This window comes from Xenopus laevis, chromosome 4S (genome assembly GCF_017654675.1).
Source record: "Xenopus laevis strain J_2021 chromosome 4S, Xenopus_laevis_v10.1, whole genome shotgun sequence".
In the NCBI taxonomy this organism is placed as follows: Eukaryota; Metazoa; Chordata; class Amphibia; order Anura; family Pipidae; genus Xenopus; species Xenopus laevis.
The window spans coordinates 120,387,961-120,413,738 of NC_054378.1; the positions used below are offsets into that span (position 1 = coordinate 120,387,961).

At 42.2% G+C, this 25,778-nt stretch overlaps 1 protein-coding gene across 17 annotated transcripts in view; it reads left to right on the forward strand.

Annotated features, from left to right (window-relative positions):
* The window catches only part of foxp1.S (forkhead box P1 S homeolog), a 629,350-nt gene that overhangs the window by 451,057 nt on the left and 152,515 nt on the right, over positions 1-25,778 (forward strand). For 15 of the 17 annotated variants that reach the window (XM_018259715.2, XM_018259719.2, XM_018259717.2 and 12 more), the window contains one exon: positions 22,634-22,726. In XM_018259715.2, coding sequence (XP_018115204.1) covers positions 22,634-22,726 — 93 coding nt within the window. Of the gene's footprint in view, positions 1-10,664; positions 10,725-13,877; positions 14,360-22,633; positions 22,727-25,778 lie in introns of those variants that run through there. The other 2 variants (XM_041591418.1, XM_018259730.2) reach the window with 2 other exon arrangements.

A 25,778-nucleotide genomic window follows, 5' to 3' on the forward strand; every position in this document is an offset into this window, starting at 1 on the left:
TTTACTCCTACCTGTTTTTGACTCCGATTCTATCTGCCTGCCTAGACCCTTATTGCCTGTTTCCGACTATGGGGCAAATTCCCTAAGTGACAAAAATCCACCAGCGAGGGCTTCGCAGTCATCGCAACACTTCACCAGGTGTAAATTCCCTAAAGTCGCATCCAGTTCGATGGCGAATTTTCGCTAGCGTTACTTGGGTAATCAAAGCGAAGATGCGCTAGTGTTGCCTAATTTGCATACGGCGCGAAATGATAATGTTACATGGGCGTATATGTTGCAGCAAATACATTACATTAGACAAATCCAGGGAACCTTAATAAATAAATTAGAGTTAATATAATGCCCTACACATGAGCCCACTGTATAGTTTAGGTTCCATATGTTAGTTAATTACGGACCTTTGCAGGCTATCACACACTCAGGAAAAGACGCAAGCGTTTTTTGGGACTTAGAAAAATTTTGCACTAAAAATTGAGGAAGTCCTATCTACGCCATTGCACTTCGCCTGGTCTGAGCTGGTGAAGGCAAGTCTGGTGAATGAGGTAACGTTCAGTAAAATTCGCCTGGCGTTAGAGTGCGAATCAACTTTAGCGTCTGTCTCTTTCGATAGCGAAGTGACACCTGCGCCCGTTAGGGAATTGCGAAGTTCCGAGATGATGTCATGCTGGCGAATTTTCGCTAACGTTAATCACTTTGCCCTGTAGGGAATCTGCCCCAATGTCTTGCCTAATCCTTGCTGGTACCTCATTTACGGACTTATTATTATATATTATTTCACGCACAAACTCCTTGTTGGTTCCGCAGCAGAAAAGAGCGTCGGTGAACACCGGAATCCATAGGGATCTCCTGTGCATGTGAGTGTACCCACTGCTTCCAAGGTTCCTAATAGACGTTCCAGTCTTCTGTAAAGGATCATGTTGGAATATTCTGTGATGTCTAGTCAGAAGGATGTTTCACAAGGGTATTCCAGTCCAAGGGAAGTTCTATGAACGCCTCCAACAGTAAAGACTGACGGCTCTTTTTTCCCTCATCTGGAGGAGACACAATTACCTTTTGGTGATGATACGGGTTAATTGCGAGACTGACTTCAGCAAAGCGGAATAAATAAATAATGTATGGATTTCACTGGTGATGGGATAAGGGAGAAGCAGCAATGTCTTAAGACTCGCAGACGCCAAGGCACTATGATCCTGATAGAATATCCTTTCCTGGGATAGTGCCTGACCTTGCCAAAGGGTGCCGCCATTAGCACAGCGACTGTTAATTGTTTGTTTAAAGCAATTACACAAAGAGGGGACCCAACGGTGGGCTCAGAGTGCCAGTGAGATCATTTTAATGGATCAAAGTCGTGAAACCTGACCCGGAACATCTAAAAATCTGGGACCAAAAAAAATAAATAAATAAAAATCACTGTAGTCAATGCTGCTTCCCTGTCACTTGCAGCTAAAACACTGAGGCCAGTTGTCCTCACACAGAACTGATCCTTTTAACCTGCACAAAGTGCTTGTTTTATGGATGTGGTTCCCAAAGTTTGGAGTTACTTTAGAGGAGCTCAGCATGAAAGCCAAATTGGGTGGGATAAGTCAGTTTTGATTGTCAATGAGATCATGGGTGAAAACCTACAGTATATACTATCCAAGATAATATTGGAACTAAATGAAATGACTGATACACCGGTGTTTTCCCAGATCTCCATAAAACTCTCCCTCTTTGGCAGGGCCAGAGCAGGGAACATAATATGAGTGGTGGGGGGTTTGTGTCACTGAAAAACCAACTGAGAACAGTCACTTAAAGAAGGCAAACTTCCACCAGGACAATAGTTCAAAGTGAAGAAAGTTTATTGTGTCCACAACAATACGATGAATGATAGATATAGACAGACAGACAGATAGATAGAGATATATAGAGATAAAGAGACAGACAGATGGATAGATAGATAGATAGATAGAGAGAGAGAGAGAGAGAGAGAGAGAGAGAGAGAGAGAGATAGATAGAGAGATAGATAGATAGAGAGAAAGATAGATAGATAGATAGACAGACAGACAGACAGACAGATGATAGATAGATTATAGATTGATAGATATACAGGTATAGGACCTGTTATCCAGAACAGAATGTTTGGGACACAGGGTTTTCCAGTAATTTGGATCTCCATTAAGTCTACTAAAAAATAATGTAAAAATGAATTAAACCTATGGGATTGTTTTGTCAGCAATAAGGATTAATTAAATCTTAGTTGGGATCAAGTACAAGGTACTGTTTTATTATTACAGAGAAAAAGGAAATCATTTTTAAAAAAATTTGTAATTATTTCTTTAAAATGAAGTCTATGGGCCTTCCAGTAATTCGGGTCTTTTTGGATAATGGTTTTTCATATTATAGTTCCCATGCTTGTGTGTATAAATATACACACACACACACACGTATCCAGAATGTGGAGACCTGGGATAACGGGTCTTTCTATAATTTGGATCTTCATACCTTAGGTCTACTATCAAATCATGTAAACATTAAATAAACCCAATAGGCTGGTTTTGCTTCCAATAAGGATTAATTATATCTTAGTTGGGATCAAGTACAAGCTACTGTTTTATTATTACAGAAAATGTAAAACAAATTGTAACTATAACTTTAAAATGGAGTCTATGGGAGATGGCCTTCTAGTAATTTGGGTCTTTTTGGATAATGGTTTTCCAGATTACAGTTCATATATATATATATATTAACACACACAGTGGTATGGGACCTGTTATCCAGAATGCTCGGGACCTGGGCTTTTCTGGATAACGGATCTCTCTGTAATTTGGATCTTCACACCTTAAGTCTGCTATAAAACCATGTAAACATTAAATAAACCCAATAGGCTGGTTTTGCTTCCAATAAGGATTAATTATATCTTAGTTGGGATCAAGTACAAGTTACTGTTTTATTATTACAGAGAAAAGGGAAATCATTTTGAAACATTTGCATTATTTGGAAAAAATGGAGCTTTCTGGGTAACAGGTTTCCGGATAATGTATCCCATACCTATATATACTGTATAATATATGTATAATATTAAAACAATATTCATTACACACCAGAAATGATTCCGCTTTTGTTTAACCCTTCGGAGACACCTTTCCTCCTCCCACCCCTTTTAATCGCAAGGTTGAAATTGTATCTAAATCGTCGGAAGCCGCGAAGAAGAAACCATATTACTGCATTTATTCCGAACATGCGCACATAATGTTCAGTCATGGATAAAACAGCAGAAAACAGTTGTTGATGGACTTGGCTGGATTAAATAAGCATTAGTCTAGTGGAGCTGATTACAGAAATATGAAAATGCAGTATCTTAATGGGACATATTTTCATGTGGCAGCCGAGTTGCCTTTCACTTTGCGGCTAATACGTCTATTCTTATGACTCATTTACTTCTTTAATTACCTTTTGCAGGCCCAGGCACCATGGTGTATTAATGCGAATGATTTTTACTGCCAGTTTATCATACAATGCCCAAGAAGTTGAATGGCGTAATTGACTCGGAAAGAACGGCTGGCGCAGGAAACAATATTTAGTTGACAGTTTTCCTTGTACTCTCCGCTGACGTTTATGAGTTTACACTGAGCTGCCGGAGCAATAAACACAATTTTCTTTCAATAACAGGAAAGAGGGGCGCTGAGGATCTGTTTGCGCGCAGAGATTTGTTCATGTCTTTGGTAATTTCATTTAATGTGCCGGGACTCACTGGGGGGATTCACTTGAAGTCGTTTGCCGCGCAGCACCTGCGGTTTGTGCCGTAGAGCAATTGGATTGAGTTCTAGGATAATAAGTGAAACAGTCGGGACTTTGTTGTTCAGGTATGGGACCTGTTTTCCACAATGCTTGGGTTTCTGGATAATGGATCTTTCTGCTAAATAATTATTTAACAGCTTGGTTTTGCCTTCAATAAGGATTAATTATACCGGTATTGGACCTATTATACAGAATTCTCAGTACCCGTGGTTCTCCAGATAACAGATCTTTCCATAATTTGGATCTTCATTCCTTAAGTCTACTAGAAAATCATGTAAACATTAAATAAACCCAATAGGCTGGTTTTGCCTCCAATAAGGATTAATTATATCTTAGTTGGGATCAAGTACAAGCTACTGTTTTATTATTACAGAGAAAAAAGAAATCATTTAAAAAAAATTGGGTTATTTGCATAAAATGGAGTCTATGGGAGACAGGCATTCCGTAGTTTGGAGCTTTCTGGATAAAATAATTGTAGAAGCCAATTAAGCCCACTTACTCTGCTGCTAAGGTGGAGGAAGGGCTTTGAAGCCGGCCACAGGTGAAACTATAAATCACAACTGTATTGCTGGAGGATGCATCACACTTTCAATGTGGTTGATGGGTTTACTCACTCTGAGGAAGGAGCTGTAGTTTAGGGGACCTGTCAAGGTTTCTGTAGTAGTTTTTGAGCCATCACTCTTCCTATCTACAGCTGCTGCTCTTTGGGACCTAGGACTGGATTTCCAGCTGACCAGCCACAGACCCCCCCCCACCTATCCTGAACTTGTTCATAAGAGACCCATACCAATCCTGCTTGCAACCATCCACCCCTACCACCAGCACTGGGGACATGGCAGACAGGAGATTTAGAATATGTAGCCAGTAGTGATGTGTGCTTCGGGTTTTTCCCGACCCTAACCCACCCGCCTGAGCCCGACTTCCCTTTATTGACCCGCACCGCCAATGCTGTCACAAAAGTGGCGGGGCGAGCAGGTGCACGACTATAATGTCAGAAGCCGGCGGTTGAAGGTGAAGGAGCTCGACCCGTACCCGCCCACCACTCGCACAGTGGGGTGTGAGGTCGGCCCGAAAGCGACCGACCCGTGGGTCCCAAGTATTGGGCCGGCCCACACATCACTAGAAGCCGGGCAGCATGCTGATCCTGCAGAAAAGTTTATATCAAAAATGATATAAGTCCCAAGGCCTCTTCAAGTAAAAAAATATTAATTTATTGTTATTCACATTAAAACAGTATCTAGTACATACTACACCACATATCCCACCTTACGCGTTTCGCACCCTCCGGCGCTTAGTCATAGGTGTATGATCCTAACATTGTACTGCCCTGTCTGGACCTTTGTGGTAGGGTTGCCACCTTTTTTCTTTGGGGAAAACTGGTGGGGGGGGGTGGTAGAGGCCTGGGGGCAGGACAGATGATTTAGGTGAGTGGGACAGGTGATGTTGGGGGGTGGGCCAGTGACATCATGGGCAGGGTGGGTGACGTAGGGGGCTGGAAAGGTGACATGGGTGAGCGGGACTGATGACGTGGCGATTGGCTGATCACCATGTCATTCACTTCAATGTCCTGTCCGGATTTCCTAATTTTCACCCAGGCAGCCCTTCCAAAAACTGGGCTGTCCTGGTGAAATCAGACAGGTGGAAACTCTACTTTGTGGCCTTTCCAAATATCCGCAGGTCTGAACTGGGAGTTAAAATAGGCCCTGTCATTCCAAGTACAGTGAGGCCCAAGCAGCTTCCCACCAGCCCACCAATTAGTTATTTTCTATGGCATCTTACAGCAGCCCCTCTGGCATTTACCAGAACCCATAGATTGCCAGTCCTGCCTGTAAATGGCCAGTTTCCTTTTTTTCCCCTCAGGAACTCTGTGCTCCAGCCTAGGGCCTTTACAGCTGTAGAGTGATCCATAGGTGGACTTCGAATGAAGAATTAGGGAGACTGGGTCATCCCAAACCAACACCAATGAAATCCCCACAGTATTGTACTTGTGATATTGTGAGTGGGTCCCTAAGCTCAGTAAGTGACAGCAGCACAGAGCATGTGCAGTGAATCAGCAGAAAAGAAGATGGGGAGCTACTGGGGCATCTTTGGAGACACAGATCTTTACTGCTAAAGGGCTGTGGTTGCTTTGGGCTGGTACAATTCAGGGGCTTTTTGGGTTTGGCAGGGAGGAATTTTCTATTGCCTAAAAATGAATATGGCTGAATATAAAATGCTGTATTTTAAATACTGTACTTACTGTACCAGACTAGTGGCTGAACAGATCTTTAATAGTAATGACCCAGGCTTTGTCCACAGCACCTCCCCATCAGGGATCTTTGGAAGTTGTGAGTGTCAGCGGCACTGCACATGCTCAGTGGGCTCTGGACTAATGTTGGGAAGCTAAGCTTAGGGGTTGTAGGAAATCATCAAGCAGAAAAGGAAGTTTGTCGGTCGTATTGATTTCTGCTCTGCCATAAAGTGTGACTAAGGCCTCATGCGTATTTAAAATTATATGGGATTGTAGTCTCACCATCCCGCCATCGATTTACATTGTAGCCGACGGGAAGGCAATTCAGGGAGATTAGTCGCCCCGAAGAAGAGGAGATTTGTCGCCGGGTGACTGATCTCCCTGAATCTGACCGCGTGTCTCTGCCTAAAAGTCCGACCAGAATAAAATCGGACTTTAATAAATAACCCCCTTAGTGTAAAGCTCTGAACAGTAGCCCCTACTTGGACCCTCTCCTCCCCAAAGATCGCATTGGATAAAGTAAAATCTCCCACTTTCCAACCAACTATGAAATGGACCAATAATTGGCAGGGGCACTTGGAATTCAGAGAAACGTTGAAAGGGGTAAACACCACTGCCCCCCATTAGTCCAACTTAGACCCAAGGCTGGATCCATTCTCCTGTGATTATTAGTAGATCAGCTCCGCTCAGCATTAATACAAGTTCTCAGTGCCATCTGTTGTTAAGCTGGCAGGGAGCAAAGCCAATGTCTCCAAACAAAGAGAGACCTGCTGTAAAGTGAACCTGTCAAGCTCCGCATATCTCCACTGACCTCCCCAGCCTGCAGGGTAACTCCTGGTACCAGGCACCGGCTGCTCACATACAACTTGTAATGATGTTTACTCTCTGCTCACACAGTCTTCCTCCCATGGGCCTCCGTCTTGTTTATACTAAATCTTCCCATTGACATGTCTTCTTCTGAGCTGAAATGATTGTAACGAACAAACAATAAACCGTCCCCTGTCAGGGAAAGGAAACATCAACACCAGAGCTCTGTACAATTTCACCAGAGAAAAGGGACCCTCTGCGGCTTTAGTCTGCCTTTATCCATATCCACATTATGTATATCAGATTTATATGTGCCTGTAGTTCCTATGGACATTCTCTATCAAATTTATATGTGCCTGTAGTTCCTATGGCCATTCTCTGTGTCTGCCTATTGCCGGAAACTGCTTACATTCTATTCACAGGTGGCCCCACTTGCACTTTCCCTTTTCCTGATGAACCCCTCAATGAATGAAACTCACCTCAATAATGATACCAGCGAGCCATTCAGGGAGATTAGACGCGGCGATTAGTCGCCAGGCGACTAATCTCCCTGAAATCTTCCCGTGTGGCCTAGCCCTTAATTTGATTAACGGTCCCACAATTATTCTGTTATACCGGCAATAAAGGAACAATAACACCAAAAATGTAAGTGTTTTAAAGGAATAGAAATATAACATAATGTGCTGCACTGGTACAACCTCAGTCATTCAAAGCTGAAAAAGGAGAAAAGGCACAGGATACACAGCAGATAACAGATAAGCTCTTTAGTATACAATGGGATTCTTCAGCACTTATCTGTTATCTACTGTGTATCCTGTGCTTGAATGGCTGTCCCCATGGCTACACAGCAGCTTGTTTATATAAACTATAGTAGTACTTATCTGTTATCTACTGTGTATCCTGTGCTTGAATGGCTGTCCCCATGGCTACACAGCAGCTTGTTTATATAAACTATAGTAGTACTTATCTGTTATCTACTGTGTATCATGTGCTTGAATGGCTGCCCCCATGGCTACACAGCAGCTCGTTTATATAAACTATAGTAGTACGTATCTGTTATCTACTGTGTATCCTGTGCTTGAATGGCTGCCCCCATGGCTACACAGCAGCTTGTTTATATAAACTATAGTAGTACTTATCTGTTATCTACTGTGTATCCTGTGCTTGAATGGCTGTCCCCATGGCTACACAGCAGCTTGTTTATATAAACTATAGTAGTACTTATCTGTTATCTACTGTGTATCATGTGCTTGAATGGTTGCCCCCATGGCTACACAGCAGCTCGTTTATATAAACTATAGTAGTACGTATCTGTTATCTACTGTGTATCCTGTGCTTGAATGGCTGCCCCCATGGCTACACAGCGGCTTGTTTATATAAACTATAGTAGTACTTATGTGTTATCTACTGTGTATCCTGTGCTTGAATGGCTTCCCTCGTGGCTACACAGCAGCTTGTTTATATAAACTATAGTAGTACTTATCTGTTATCTACTGTGTATCCTGTGCTTGAATGGCTGCCCCCATGGCTATACAGCAGCTTGTTTATATAAACTATAGTAGTACTTATCTGTTATCTACTGTGTATCATGTGCTGTAATGGCTGCCCTCATGGCTACACAGCAGCTTGTTTATATAAACTATAGTAGTACTTATCTGTTATCTACTGTGTATCCTGTGCTTGAATGGCTGCCCCCATGGCTATACAGCAGCTTGTTTATATAAACTATAGTAGTACTTATCTGTTATCTACTGTGTATCATGTGCTGTAATGGCTGCCCTCATGGCTACACAGCAGCTTGTTTATATAAACTATAGTAGAGTTTCTGAAGCAAACACAACAGTTTTACCAGTGCAGGACAACGGTATATTAGATTGTTATTTCTTTAAAACAATTAAATTTTTAGTTGTTACTGTTCCTTTAAGTACATTATAATGTAGGGGCTGTTTCTCCATGTGCTAAAACAGAACAGTTCAGCAGGGACAGCCTCTATGTTTGCTCATAGACTGCAGAGAGAAGTATTATAAAGCTGGGCCAATACGGGTATTTCCGTAGGAGGACTGAACCACTGGTGAGTAGGGAGACTATGTAATTGCAGTGAAATGTGGATTTCATGTACAAACACGTGTGCCGTTGTGTCTTTTGACTGCTGGGACGTCCAGGCTTCAGTATGGACCAGCTGGGAATGACATTGGCTTTTGGACTGTTGCCTTTAAAGTGCTTTATATAATAGGAATGCTTGCATTAGGAGGGCACTCGATTGCTCTGTTATTGCTAGCTGTCTCAAACTCAGCTCCACTGTCTATTAAAATCAAACCACTGTATAAACATTCCCATGTTGTTCCTGGGCCCATACAATAGCCGGGAGATCAGGTTTCACCTGCCTGCACATCTTATAGCAATTAAAGCAATTAGGCTGGAGTTGTGCCTCAGTCAAGGTCTCCCGTGACAGTCAAGTCCAAAACAAGGCTGAGAGGCTGCTGTTCCGCTCGTCATCTTACCCGCGACTGTCTCGGAATTATTATTCCTTAATAAAATATGTATAGATGAACACGGCTATTGTCTAACGCCATTTCATGCCTCTCCTTTTATAATGGACATTATTTGCTTAATCGAGTTGATTATATTGCCTTTTATAATGCCTGGGAAGGCTCTAAATCCAGCCACTGGTGAGTGTTTAGTATTCAAAAAGGGCCAGTTTCAGGCAGATTTGCAGCTAAAAAGAAATACTTTCCTCCGGCATCCCAGAGGGCGTCCTTAATCAGACAGAACCGCAGGCAGAATTAGTCTCTGAAATTCCGCTGCCCTTTAACCTGTCACTGCCTGTTCTCTTGCTGTTTGTGAACAAACAATTCCAAGTACAGAATTTCACCCAAGGCATCCTTTCAGTTAAAGGGGATGACAATCCAAAAAATAAAAGCACGCCAGATGAAAGAAAATTTAATTCCGAACAACTTTCCAATATACATTCATTTAAAATGTTTAACGGTTTTTAAGTTATACGTAAATATAATTTGTAATAAGAGCAGCGTCTGTCTGGCCATTTCTATTCTCTGCCCTGGTGACTCTTGCAACAATGTAACAGAAGCAGCTGAACAGGCCAGTCCTTCCTGGAGGACATTTTTGTTACATTGTTTCAAGTAAGAGCCAGGAGGAGAGAAATGGCCAGACAGACTCTGCTTTCAATAGCAATTACATTGACATGTATCTTTAAAACAATTGAATATTTTTAATCAATGTCAATTGGAAAGTTGTTTGGAATGATATTTTCTTTTATTGGGTAAAATTTGAATTATGGGTTCATACCTCCTTTAAATATACCAGTGATTTTATTATTTTAAAAGCTGTCAAGTGTCAGTAGACCATGCTGTGATCCCATTGCAGGAATGAGTTCTGGAAATGAAATGCCAGACATTAGAAGTGCAAGTGGCAGTGGCTAGCGATGGGCGAATTTTTTCGCCTGCCATAGATTTGCTGCAAAATTCCACATTTTGCCATTTGCAAATATTTATTGCAGAAAAAGTTGCAGTGATAAAAAAGTTGCAGAGAAAAACTGCCCATAAGAAAAAACACTCGTTAGAGTCCTGCAATGGGTCGGGTACCCGTGGGTTACCCGCAAAAACCTGCGGGTTGCAGGTAAAAGTTCCAGGTGCGGGTATAGACGCGGGTTAGTGGTTCTGCAGGTCGGTGGTTCTGCGGGCCGCGGGTCTTCTCAATAACACTTTTTGCTCCTTTTTTCTGATCACGCCTACTTCCGATGAGGTCACTTCCGGTTTACAGAGACAGCACTTCCTGTTTTACTCCTTTTTTCCTGATACACCTACGTCCGATGATGTCACTTCCGGTTTACAATGACAGCACTTCCTGATTTGTGATGGTCAGCCGGTCGCAGGTCCGGGTTGCGGAAAAGGTACTTGGGGGTCTGGTCAGATAGTGGGTCCAAGCAAGTAAGAATGCGGGTTGCGGGTCCGAGTTGCAATTGCAGGTACGGGTTGGGTATGGGTTCCAAAAAAAAAGGACCCTCGCAGGACTCTAACACTCGTCAAATTTAATGCACTAAACATCGGGCGTCAATTTTTCGAGTTTCACAAATTTTTTGCAGCAAAATGGGAGAAATTCGCTAGTCATCAACAGTGCAGAAAATAATAATACACAGACAGATACTGCTTCAATAGCCAGAACATTTACAAATAGAAATAAATAACTGAATTCATAATTAATGTACTGGTGTGGTTTCTGTTATCCGGAAACCCTGTTATCCAGAAAGCTCTGAATTACAGGACGGCCATCTCTTATATGTTAATCAGTTAATTCCAAATTTTTTAAAGTGATTTCCTTTTTCTCTGTAATAATAAAACACTAACTTGTACTTGATCCAAACTAATATATAATTAATCCTTATTGGAAGCAAAACCAGCCTATTGGGTTTATTTAATGTTTACATGATTTTCTAGTAGACTTAAGGTATGAAGATCCAAATTACGGAAAGACCCGTTCTCCGGAAAGCCCCAGGTCCCGAGTGTTCTGGATAACAGGTCCTATACCTGTAATAATAAAACAGTAACTTGTACTTGATCCCAACTAAGATATAATGAATCCTTATTGGAAGTAAAACCAGCCTATTGGGTTTATTTAGTGTTTACATGATTTTCTAGTAGACTTAAGGTATGAAGATCCAAATTATGGCAAGATCCCTTATGTTTTCTTTTCTTTGCAAAATTGTCATTTATTAAAAGAAAAAAAAGGCATGTATATTGGGCAGGGAGATTAGTCCATTTTGAAGCCAGTTTGGATTTTATTTTCTTTCTCTCGTACGGTAAAATGTGCATACAGACAGGCAGGGCCACCATTAAAGGGGGCAGAGAGTCAAGGGAGGCCAAAGATGGGTTTGGGCAGGTTGGGTGCAGGCAATGTTGGACTAGAGCGACTGAAACACACAAGCACCAGGGCCGCCGTTAGAAATCACGGGGCCCCGTACAACAAAATTTTTGGGACCCCCTGGGCCCCACCCCAGATCCCGCCCACTCCACATCACAGTTAAAAGACCACACAGACATCGGCGCTAAAAAAGGTAACCCCCCCACAAACAATTTATAAAAAGCTATTGGGGACTAGGGCCCCCCTATAAGTTAAAAAAAAATATTGGTGCCAGGGAACCCCATAAAAGTTTTTTAAAAAAAGCATTGGTGCCAGGGCCTCCCTTACAAGTTAAAAAAAAAATTGGGCCCCGGAGAACATTTTTTAAAAAAACATTGGTGCGAGGGCCCCCGTTACAAGTTAAAAAAAAATTGGGTCCCCAAAGAACATTTTTTTTAAAAAAAAAAACTGGCGCCAGGGCCCCCCCCCATACAAGTTAAAAAAAAATTGGTGCCCCAAAGATTATTTTAAATCTTTTAAAAAAAAAAACATTGGTGGCCACCAATACATTGGTGCCCAGGGGATTAAAAAAAAACACATTGGTTTTCAGAGGAATTGAACTTGTGGCTTCAGGACTTCAACTTCGCCTCCTTTCGTGACTTCTGGTCTTTTCGCCGCTTCGGGACTTCGGCTTTTCGGCACTTCCGCATTCGGCTGGCCAACATTGGCAAAATGCTATTCTGCTCAGTGGTGTGTTAGTGCTCGGTGCAGCTCAGTAGTACTGCCAAGCACTAACACCTGTCTGAATCCTTGGTTCCCTGAATTGTTCCTGCAGGATTCAGTTCGGGTTTCAGACAGGATTCTGCCTTTTTCAGCAAAATTCGATTCGGCCGGGGCAGAAGGATTCGGCCGAATCCTGCTGAAAAAGGCCGAATCCTGGCTGAATCCCGAACTGAATCCTGGATTCGGTGCATCCCAAAAATGAATTGTGAAAAGCTCAAGCTTTGATAAATCAGGAATGAAACATGTAGAAAATATCTATAGCTCACCTAGAAAAAATTCACCCCCCCAATCCAAGTCATCTGTTTGTATGAAACGCCTTTTGAACCGCCATTATGGCCGATCAGTTCCACCTAATACGTCTCTTGATTCCGGCAATTGTAACGCGCCCGCGCCATACTGCTCCACTCATTTTATAGACTGTCCGTGCTCCTAACTGTCATCCACCGGGGGCTTATCCTCTGCGTCTGGATTTGCTTTAAGTCCGGCACGTCTATCAGGCTACTGTTGATTTCAATGCGTGATCAAAGGAAAATAAATTCCCGAAGAAGGAAAAAATAAATCCCGCAAATGAAAAGGGAGAGAAAAAAAACTGGGGCCTTTGTCAACATTCACTGGCGGCTTCTCAATGAGATATTTAGGAAAGTATTAACCCCCTCCCTAGTGATGAGAGATTATATCCCCCCGAAACGTTGATTCCTGCCCAAACGCTTAGGGGCAGATTTATCAAGGGCCGAATTAAAAATTTGAATTTTTGTAGTGGTCAAAACTGTCAGATTCGGTTAGGGAGTTATGTAAACTTGATCACATTCTTATTCTATTTATCATACTCTGGCCCTTTAAGAATTAGATTGTTCGCCACCTAAAACCTGACGAATTGCTGTTTAAAGCTCCCCATAGACGCAAAGATTTTTCTTGGCGAACGACTGATTTTAGCGAAGTCCGACCAATCCTTCGAAATTATCGTGCCGTTAGTGGGGTTTGAACGATCGTACATCTTACGATTTTTTGGCCGACATCTGTCCGAAAATTGATCGGTCGGGTTGTTTTCCTGGCAAATTGGTCTTTTTAGTTGATGGACAATTTGTACGGTTGTTTCGAGATAATCGCGGTCTCACGATGACGATCGGATCTTTTAAAAATCTTTACATCTATGGCCATCTTAAGTCAATGGGAGAGCTCCAGGGATCAATTTTGTTTGCATTAGGGATGCACTGAATCCGCTATATTGGATTCGGCCGAATCCTGGAATCCTTCGCGAAAGATTCACAGAATTCGAGGTTTTTTCTCCTACAAAAACTTAAAGGTCAGGAAGGAAGCAAAGTAGGGATGCACCGAATCCAGAAAACTGGGGGAGCCCTGTACAGGCTACACCCACTGGTGACACATGGGGGGGGGGGACACAGAGCAAAGCTGATGTACAATACAGAGTCAGGGGCAGAGATGTGATGTTGCTGAACTACACCTGCCAACCTGTTGTCATGAGACTTGTACTTAGCAGGTGGGTTGGATTGTGTGCGCTGAGCATGCTGGGAGCTGTAGTTGTAAAGTCGGGGGTGCAGGAGGCGCTAGTGTTTCAGCAGCAGCAGCAGAAAGTCCTACAAAGGGACAATGTTCCTGAGTGTTTTCACTTTAAAGTGTGACTCCAGCTGCTCAGCACTTCCTGTTTATTCTTCTCTCCCTCTCGCTGCTCTCCAGCCCCCGCTCCACTCGCTCACACTGATCCACTGATACACAGACTCACACACACACACTGATACACTGATACACACACTGATCCACTGATACACACACACAGACCAGGGTCAGTAGAGGCAGAGCTCAGCGCAGCCAGCGTTACGCACGGACCGACTCCCTCCTCCTCGTGGCACAAGCGGAGCCCCCGGTGAGTGAGTGAGTGAGTGACAGGTAAGTGCCGCTGCTTCTCTTCTCTCTGTGAGTCAGACAGGCGCTACTTTGCGCCCAGGGACCCACTTACATTACACCGCGTCCCCTCCTTATGGAAACGGCGCTACTCATTAACCCCTGCAGCGCTGCAGCCTCTCCTCACACCCCAACCCTTCAGCTCTTCCTTCTTCACATCCCAGCAGTGAAAGGGTTAAACTGGAGCCTGTAACCTGCTCCTCCACTTTGTACTGCGCCTCTGTCTCTCTCTCATATATGGGCACCTGCCTGGATTTATATCTGTGTGTGTGAGGTATGGGACCTCTTATCCAGAATGCTTTAGACCTCTTGTACAGAATACTTGAGACCTCTTATCCAGAATGCTTGATACCTTTTATCTACAATGCTTCAGACCTCTTATACAGAATGCTTGAGACCTCTTATCCAGAATGCTTGAGACCTCTTATTCAGAATGCTTGAGACCTCTTATTCAGAATGCTTGAGACCTCTTATCCAGAATGCTTGAGACCTCTTATCCAGAATGCTTGAGACCTCTTATCCAGAATGCTTGAGACCTTTTATCTAGAATGCTTCAGACCTCTTATCCAGAATGCTTCAGACCTATTATCCAGAATGCTTCAGACCTTTTATCCAGAATGCTTCAGACCTCTTATCTAGAATGCTTCAGACCTCTTATCTAGAATGCTTTAGACCTCTTATCAACAATGCTTCAGACCTCTTATACAGAATGCTTGAGACCTCTTATCCAGAATGCTTGAGATCTCTTATTCAGAATGCTTGAGACCTCTTATCTAGAATGCTTCAGACCTCTTATCCAGAATGCTTGAGAACTCTTATCCTGAATGCTTGATACCTCCTATCTAGAATGCTTCAGACCTCTTATACAGCATGCTTGAGACCTCTTATCCAGAATGCTTAAGACCTTTTATCCAGAATGCTTGAGACTTCTTATCTAGAATGCTTCAGACCTCTTATCCAGAATGCTTAAGACATTTTATCCAGAATGCTTGAGACCTCTTATACAGAATGCTTCAGACCTGGGATTTCCCAGATAAGGGATCTTTCCTTAATTTGGATCTCTTCGCTACAAATCATTTAAACATGAAATAAACCCAATAGGCTGGATTTGCTTCCAATAAGGATTAATTATATCTTAGTTGGGATCAAGTACATGATACTGTTTTATTATTACAGAGAAAAAGGAAATCATTTATTAAAATTTGGATTATTTGATTATAATGGAGTCTATGGGAGACGGCCTTTCCATAATTCAGAGCTTTCTGGATAACGAGTTTCCAGATAACAGATCCCCTACCAGTCTATATAGGCAGTGCTGGTAATGCAATTAAAAAGGGGACCTTTAAGTGAACGATAAGAACTCCCTGTCGCTCACAGTCTAAATCTCTGTGTATTGTCTGGTTTGTGCGACTTTACTTGTAGGTTACAATGTGAGTATGTTGTGTGTTTATGAATATATGAGATATATTATTGCATTGATTGAACTAAACATATAGATTCTGTGTGACACAAGCGTCTGTTGGATATGGGCATTTTCCTCCTATAAATGTGTCATTTAGTTACTATTATACAGACCTGGTATTGATTTATGTGCTGCTATTTATACAGCACTGACACATTTATATGTAACAAGTCCCTAATTCAATTTCTAAGACAAAATTGTGCCTTTCGGTACATTTGGGCAACGCCGCGTTTCACACATTCTTTAAGTGCACAGTTTAAGGGCAATAGTTATGGTTTCTGTAACTCCAGGTGTTAAAACTCCTGTTAAATAAAATAAAATAAATAGTTTTACAGAAGCCGGGAGTTTTTACACCACTAAGCGGCTAAAGAAAGGCAAAGTAATGATGCGTTTAGCACCGTCCCTGCCCACAATCATTTGTAGAAGTGAAACAGTCGGGTTTAATGGAAGGAGCCGGAGTTTCTTTCTCTGCCTCCCCATTCACTTAAATATCCCAGATTTCCTATTCCCCCGGCACAATGGGCAGAGGGAGATCAAACTGGGAGCTTATGGGAAGTTCAAGTGCTGCTGGAGCCAAGAAAATAACAATATATATATATAAAAACAAAAAGCAGGCACATTTGAATTGCAGTTGGGGAAGGCAGAAAGTGGTGTTTGCTATTGTAGCTCCGGGACAATTTGTTAAAAGGGGTTGTTTTAACATTTAGTATGATGTAGAGAGGGATATTCTGAGATAATTTGCAATTGGTCTTCATTTTTTTATTGTTTGTGGATTTTCAGTTATTTAGCTTTTTATTTAGCAGTTGCAATTTTAACCATCTGGTTGCTAGGGTCCAAATTACCCTAGTGACCAGGCACCGATTGGAATAAAATACTGGAATATGAACAGGAGAGGGCCTGAATAGAAAGATGAGTAATAACAAATAGTACTAACAATACTTTTATAGCTTTAGGGCACAGACACACACTTAGATTCGGGGAGATTTAGTCGCCCAGTGATAAATCGCCTCTTCTTCGGGCGACTAATCTCCCTGAACTGCCTCTTCTTCGGGCGACTAATCTCCCTGAACTGCCTCCCGCCGGCTAAAATGTAAATCGACGGCGGGGTGGCAATCGGTGCACTTCGTTTTCCGAAGTCACCTGAAGTTGCCTTATAAGGAAACTTCGGGCGACTTCGGAAAATGAAGTGATTCTAGTGCCATCCCGCCGTCGAATTACATTCTAGCTGGCAATTTATATTCTAGTCGCCGATTTCGATTTTAGCTGCCGATTTTGATTCTAGCCGCCGATTTAGATTCTAGCCGCCAATTTAGATTCTAGCTGCTGATTTTGATTCTACCCGGCGATTTAGATTCTAGCTGCTGATTTTGAATCCAGCCGGCGATTTAGATTCTAGCCAGAGGGAGGCAGTTCGGGGAGATTAGTCGCCCCGAAAAAGAGGCAATTTATCGCCGGCGACTAAATCTCCCCGAATCTGAGCGTGTCTCTGCCCTGCAGAGCATTTGTTTGTTTTTTTAGATGTTTGTGTCAGTGACCCCCATTTGAAAGCTGGAAAGAGTGAGAAGAAAAAGGGAGATAATTAAAAGACTATAAAAAAGAAAAAATGAAGGCCAACTGAAAAGTTGCTTAGAATTGACCATTCTATATAACATACTACAAGTTAAATTAAAGGTGAACCACCCCTTTAACAGTAGGAGTAATTGCACGGGGTAAATGAGTGAGTGAAGGGATTTACTCAGATGTTGGTGTAGGTGTGGGGCAGAGGACGCAGTAGGGGGACATTTTTCTTGGTGCACCGGTCTTGTTTAAATTAGTCTTTCCCGACCGTCGCGGCTCCCACTTCCCCCTGGTTCTTGTTTATCCTGGAAGACTCGGCCGCTTATTTGTCAGTAGGGGAAGAAGAAAAGTGTTAAACAAGCCCTGCTGGGGGGACGCGGCCTCTGAAGCCATTCCAAAAGTCTCTGTTTGAATGAATCTTCCCAGCCGTAGGCTATCAGGGGATGCTGGGAGTTGTAGGCAGGCCACAGTCAGAAGCTCCGTGACTCATAAGAATGCTCACAGCTGGATTGAGTCTTAGTCATAGGCTGCCCACAAAGCATGGAACGCATAAGGCTACTTTTTTTGAGATGTTTCTTTTTTGTTAAATAAACAACTTTTTATTTAAATTAAGTATTGGAGTGCCAGCCTACGCCTACTACAGGTATGGGACCTGCTATCCAGAATGCTCGGGACCTGGGGTTTTCCGGATAAGGGATCTTTCAGTCATTTGGATCTTCATACCTTAAGTCTACTAGAAAATCATTTAAACTTCCCAATAGGATTGTTTTGCTTCCGATAAGGATTAATTATATATTAGTTGGGATCAAGTACATGCTACTGTTTTGTTATTACAGTGAAAACGGAAATCATTTTAAAAAATGTTTAATTATTTGATTATAGTGGAGTCTATGGGAGACAACCTTTCCGTTATTCAGAGCTTTCCGGATAACAGATCCTATACCTCCTTTTGAAACGTGTACACTTGCAATTAGTCCGCTTTGAACTGACTCCGTTCTCCTTGAAAGTAATTGGAGCGACCGCGCCGATGTCATCCATGAGTGTGTCCGGCCAGGCTAACGACACCCCAGCACTGGAAGGGTTAATTGTGCTGTCTCTTGCATTCCATTCTGGCCTGTCACTGATGGCTGTGGTTTGCTGCATCGCTGCAAAGACAGAACTTTCCAGTCTTCTCTTTTCCTTTTTAACACCATAAAACATTTATATGTTACTTGCCAGTACAGCTATGGGACCTGTTATCCAGAATGTTCGGGACCTGGGGTTGTCCGGATAAAAGATCTTTCCTTAACTCTACTCGAAAATCATATAAACATTAAATAAACCCAATAGGCTGGTTTTGCCTCCGATTAATTATATCTTAGTTGAGATCAAGTACAAGGTACAGGTATGGGACCTGTTATCCAGAATGCTCGGGTCCTGGGGTTGTCCGGATAATGTATCTTTCCGTAATTTGGATCCTCATACCTTTAGTCTACTAGAAAATCATATAAACATTAAATAAACCCAATAAGCTGGTTTTGCTTCCAATAAGGATTAATTACATCTTAGTTGGGATCAAGTACAAGCCACTGTTTTATTATTACAGAAAAAAAGGAAATCAATTTTAAAAATCTGATTTATATGATTATAACGAACCAGTCCATGGGAAACGGTCTTTCCGTAATTCTGATCTTTCTGGATAATGGGTTTCCGGATAAGGGATCCCATAGCTGTACCAGAGCTTTTCACATTAAGTATGCCATGCATTTGGGCAGGAGCTGCCATGTAGTTTGCCTCATCTGAGCAGAGCCGTAAAAGTAACCCCGGCTGTGGCTGAGCATGCTGGGAAATGTAGGCCAAGATAAAGCACAGGCTATGGTTACTAATACCTAGGAGATCCTGCTGTGGCCATTGCTATATCCTATTACTCCTCAGTTTATTCGGGGGGCTGCACTGCACCCCCTGTACTTCCCCAGTATATTTAGACTCCTCACTAATTTTATTATTTTTATTGGAATTATTTCCAAGCAGCTTTTCCTGGAATGGGATATTTGTGTTGCGAGAATAATGTTTTGGAAGGTTATGTAATGTTTCAGCCCAAGCACTAAAGGGAAACATATATCAATTATACAACTTTCCCCGATGCCTTCAGATGTTTGTAGTGAGGCCCAGGGTCTTGTTTTGTCCTGAAGCTGATGATTTATTTGCCTGACGCCTCAGTATAGTAACCTGCTCTGAGACGGAGTTCAAGGGCCTCACTGTAATGGGACGTTGGTGCAAAAATGCTCTTTGTTATTAAGTAAATAATGTGTTTGTCAAAAGTGCTGCACAGCCGTTGTTATTTACTTAAATCATAAGTAGCACCCACTGCTTTACAGCTTCCATAAAGAAACAAAATCCTGTAGTGAACTACAACACCCAACATTCCTATAGGCACCATCTCTCCCTACTATACCTGCTATCCCACAGTCACACTCCCTTCCCAGAGACTATTATCCCACTGTTACTATAGACACCATCTCTCCCTACTATACCTGCTATCCCACAGTCACACTCCCTTCCCAGAGACTATTATCCACTGTTACTATAGGCACCATCTCTCCCTACTATACCTGCTATCCCACAGTCACACTCCCTTCCCAGAGGACTATTATCCACTGTTACTATAGGCACCATCTCTCCCTACTATACCTGCTATCCCACAGTCACACTCCCTTCCCAGAGACTATTATCCACTGTTACTATAGACACCATCTCTCCCTACTATACCTGCTATCCCACAGTCACACTCCCTTCCCAGAGACTATTATCCACTGTTACTATAGACACCATCTCTCCCTACTATACCTGCTATCCCACAGTCACACTCCCTTCCCAGAGACTATTATCCCACTGTTACTATAGGCACCATCTCTCCCTACTATACCTGCTATCCCACAGTCACACTCCCTTCCCAGAGACTATTATCCACTGTTACTATAGGCACCATCTCTCCCTACTATATCTGCTATCCCACAGTCACACTCCCTTCCCAGAGACTATTATCCCACTGTTACTATAGGCACCATCTCTCCCTACTATACCTGCTATCCCACAGTCACACTCCCTTCCCAGAGACTATTATCCACTGTTACTATAGACACCATCTCTCCCTACTATACCTGCTATCCCACAGTCACACTCCCTTCCCAGAGACTATTATCCCACTGTTACTATAGACACCATCTCTCCCTACTATACCTGCTATCCCACAGTCACACTCCCTTCCAGAGACTATTATCCCACTGTTACTATAGGCACCATCTCTCCCTACTATACCTGCTATCCCACAGTCACACTCCCTTCCAGAGACTAATTATCCCACTGTTACTATAAGACACCATCTCTCCCTACTATACCTGCTATCCACAGTCACACTCCCTTCCCAGAGACTATTATCCCACTGTTATATAGAACACCATCTCTCCCTACTAACCTGCTATACCACAGTCACACTCCCTTCCCAGAGACTATTATCCCACTGTTACTATAGACACCATCTCTCCCTACTATACCTGCTATCCCACAGTCACACTCCCTTCCCAGAGACTATTATCCACTGTTACTATAGCACCATCTCCCCTACTATAACCTGCTATCCCACAGTCACACTCCCTTCCCAGAGACTATTATCCACTGTTACTATAGGCACCATCTCTCCCTACTATACCTGCTATCCCACAGTCACACTCCCTTCCCAGAGACTATTATCCACTGTTACTATAGCACCATCTCTCCCTACTATACCTGCTATCCCACAGTCACACTCCCTTCCCAGAGACTATTATCCACTGTTACTATAGACACCATCTCTCCCTACTATACCTGCTATCCCACAGTCACATTCCCTTCCCAGAGACTATTTACTACACCCAAAACAAAGTCAATTAATATCTGCCAGAAGCCAATACAGCAAGACTGATTAATAATTAGAATATGCAGACTGCACTGGGTCTGAGGATACAAATCTCTACACTATCGCCGGCTGCTCTACAGGGAAACAAACAAAACTGCTCGAGTTCTGGGAGGTAAGGTGAGGGGGCCTTCCCCCTGCCATTTGAAAGTACAGGTATGAGATCTGTTAACTGGAAACCCAGTATCCAGAAAGTTCCGGATTGTGGAAAGCCTGTCTCCCATAGACTCCATTTTATCCAAATAATCCAAATTTTTAAAAATGATTTCCCTTTTCTCTGTAATAATAAAACAGGAAAAACAGTACACATTTTTTAATTAAAGTATATTGGAGATGGATTTCTTTTTCATTAAAGAAAGTAAAAATGGGATTTTATTTTTTTTGACTTTGCATGCCATTTAAAGGGTCAGGTATACTAGGAAGTAAAATTGTCTTAGAAGCATGCGGGTCATTTACAGTGAGGCTAGACACAAGGGCTAGAGCAATAAAGGCTGGAGAAGCCCATGATACTAGTGAGGCGCTGCTTGGGAGGTTCCTGAGCCTTTCCCTGCCCTTTTCTTATCCCGGGCCCAACTCAGTCTGAGCTTAAGAAGGGCCATTTATACCCTCCCCTGTTCCGGTGACATGAGAAGGTGGCAAGCTGGGCACCACACAATGTCTCCAGTAAATGCATTCTTTGTGCTATTAGCCCTATGCCCCCTACTTTATTATTATTATTAACATGTATTTATATAGCGCCAACATATTGCGTAGCATTGTACTTGCTGACGTTGGGCTGTTGTTGAAGGTATAGAAACCTTATCCTGCCCCCAGTAGATGTCATGTGATATATACCAAACCCAGTGTCACCCAATACATTCTCAGCTCTTTATACTTGCCACCCGCAACATTCTTGTTCATTATCAGCAGCTCTTATTCTAGGGATTTCTTTAATGTTCAGTATTATATAATTATAATACACAAAAGCCACGAATATCTTGTAAATTACATCCTTATAAACGGTGACTAGTGATGTCATCAGTTATAAACGGTGAGTAGTGATGTCATTTCTGTCACATGACTCACTGAAACGTGTGTATTATAATAAAGTGCCCCTTGGTGCAAAATATGAGGATATTAGAAGTTACCTCGGAGTTTCATGATCTGTATAAAAACCACTCAGCCTTCGGCCTCATGCCTTAATATGGTCATGGAACTGCTCTGTAACTTATAATATCCTTATAATTCACAAGAGGGGGTACTTTATTCCCTATGTATCTCCCTGGGATTGATCCAGAATTTCTAAGCTATACCCTTTCTCTCATTTCAGGCTCTTCAGGCTGCCCGACAATTATTAATAAACCAGCAACCATTTAGTGGAATAAAGGCCAACAAGAGGAATGACAAACACCCATCCCTACAGGTAAGGAGCTTTCTCTGCACTTTAAGGTGTTCCTATTGTACGGCCAGCATTAATAACGGGAGGTACAACTCCCAGCATTAATAACGGGAGATACAACTCCCAGCATTAATAACGGGAGATGCAACTCCCAGCATTAATAACAGGAGATGCAACTCCCAGCATTAATAACGGGAGATGCAACTCCCAGCATTAATAACGGAAGATACAACTCCCAGCATTAATAACGGGAGATACAACTCCCAGCATCCATCTGGCTGTTAAAATGGCAATGATGTTATTGGGGTGAACTGGTTTTGCTTTTCTGCAAATGGTTTGGAATATTCTCACTGGGTATAAAGCACTGCGTATCTTGTCGGCACTATATAAATAAATGATGATGATGATGTGCAGAATACTGATACTAAAAGACATGATTATGTGACTAGTGCATAAAATGCGACTTTGTTTCATGCGCTAGTCACATGTCTTATGTATTTTAGGATGAGTATAAAAGTGAATGACATGAGGCGGAATTCATGTCTGAGTGACCTCATGGAGGTATCTGGTACAGCTATGGGACCTGCTATCCAGAATGCTGGGGACCTGGGGTTTTCCAGATAATGGATCCTTCTGTAATTTGGATCTTCATACCTTAAGTCTACAAGAAAAACCTGTAAATATTAAATAAACCCAAACCCATAATTAAAAGATCAATTATATCTTAGTTGGGATCAAGTACAAGCTACTGTTCTATTATCACAGAGAAAAAGGAAATCATTTTTAAAAATTAAATTATTTGATATTTGAGTCTATGAGAGACAGCCTTTCTGTAATTTGGAGCTTTCTGAATAAACGGTTTCCGGAATAACAGATCCCATACCTGTAATTATGCCTTTGCATGTTTTTTATTTGATCCATCAGTTGAGTCTCCTGCTGGTGTTGTTTTTAGCTAAAGATATGGGGCCTGAGTACAGGAGTATTCTGAGCCAGGCTGAATTGCTTTGCTTAATTCATATATAGTGAATAAAGTACCCCCTTTTGTAAAATATAAGGATATTATAAGTGACCGAGGAGTTTCATGACCATATAAAAACACGAGGCCGAAGGCCGAGTGTTTTTATACAGGTCAGGAAACTCCGAGGTAACTTCTAATATCCTCATATTTTACAACTGGGGTTACTTTATTTATTATAATACACAAGTTTCAGTGAGTCATGTGACAGAAATGACATCAGAACTCACCGTTTATAACTGATGACATCAGAACTCACCGTTTATAAGGATATAATTTACAGGATATTCATGGCTTTTGTGTATTATATATATATATATTATATATTTTATATATATATATTCTATACCCAGCATTCCCTCTCTGCATATTAGTTGTTCTACCTATAGAAGCCATACGTTGTTTCCCTCCGCAGATACAACATTTCGGGGCGGCTTACTGTCTCTTCTCTGTTGATTTGTTTTCATACAAAATATTGTTCCTGACAGTTAGTATCTGGCGATTGGGAATGGCAGGAATGCACAGTTGTGTAACCCGCTCACATATTGTATAACAGCGAGGAGGGCGGCATTCACCGTGGAGCTGGAAATAACAACGGCAGGGGAGGAAGAGTCTGAAGCTGTTCATACATGAGCAGATATTGTCCTTAGATACTAGATTTCTTGTGATTCATGGAACACGCGTCCAGGGATATTGGTTCATAGTTGGGCAGTTGGTTTGGCTGAAGCAGGCAGTTTATTTATAGGCAGTCTGATTATAATAATTGAATAACAGAGACAAAGGCACAATGCTTCTTACTGGTTCCCAACCGGCGACTTTAAGACTTTGAACAGATACTGTCATAGGAAAACATGTTTTTTTTCAAAACACATCAGTTAATAGTGCTACTCCAGCAGAATTCTGCACTGTAATCCATTTCTCAAAAGAGCAAACAGTTTTTTTTATATTTAATTTTGAAATCTGACATGGGGCTAGACATATTGTTAGTTTCCCAGCTGCCCCAGTCATGTGACTTGTGCCTGCATTTTAGGTTGGAACTACTTTCTGGTAGGCTGTTATTTCTTCTACTTAATGTAACTGAATCAGTCTCAGTGGGACTTGGCTTTTACTATTGTGTGCTGTTCTTAGATCTTCCCATTGTTCTGTTGTTAGGCTGCTGGTGGGGGGGGGAAGGGAGGGGTGATATCACTACAACTTGCAGTACAGCAGTAAAGAGTGACTGAAGTTTATCAGAGCACAAGTCACATGACTGGGGGCAGCTTGGAAACTGGTTGCAGATTAAAAGGAGTTTGAAACTCAAACCTTAACCAAACGGGCCTTCTCCCTAACAACCTCTAGAACAGCCCTGCTCCCCCATAGCAATGCGCACAAATAGACCACCATGTTTGGCAGCTTGACTTCTTATCTCCTTCTCTCTGGTGCCAAACACTAACCAAGTGTGCTCCACGTGTGCATTTTCCACTGATTGATTATTGCCAGAAAGTCGAGGGATCTCTCTATATATATCTATATGTCTGTCTAACTAACTCTATATCTGTCTGTCTATCTCTCTCTCATCTATCTATCTACAGTGGTGTGAAAAACTATTTGCCCCCTTCCTGATTTCTTATTCTTTTGCATGTTTGTCACACTTAAATGTTTCTGCTCATCAAAATCCGTTAACTATTAGTCAAAGATAACATAATTGAACACAAAATGCAGTTTTTAAATGAAGGTTTACGTTATTAAGGGAGAAAAAAAACTCCAAATCTACATGGGCCTGTGTGAAAAAGTGATTGCCCCCCTTGTTAAAAAATAACTTAACTGTGGTTTATCACATCTGAGTTCAATTTCAAAGGTTATAAAGCCATTTCTAAAGCTTTGGGACTCCAGCGAACCACAGTGAGAGCCATTATCCACAAATGGCAAAAACATGGAACAGTGGTGAACCTTCACAGGAGTGGCCGGCCGACCAAAATTACCCCAAGAGCGCAGAGACAACTCATCCGAGAGGCCACAAAAGACCCCAGGACAACATCTAAAGAACTGCAGGCCTCACTTGCCTCAATTAAGGTCAGTGTT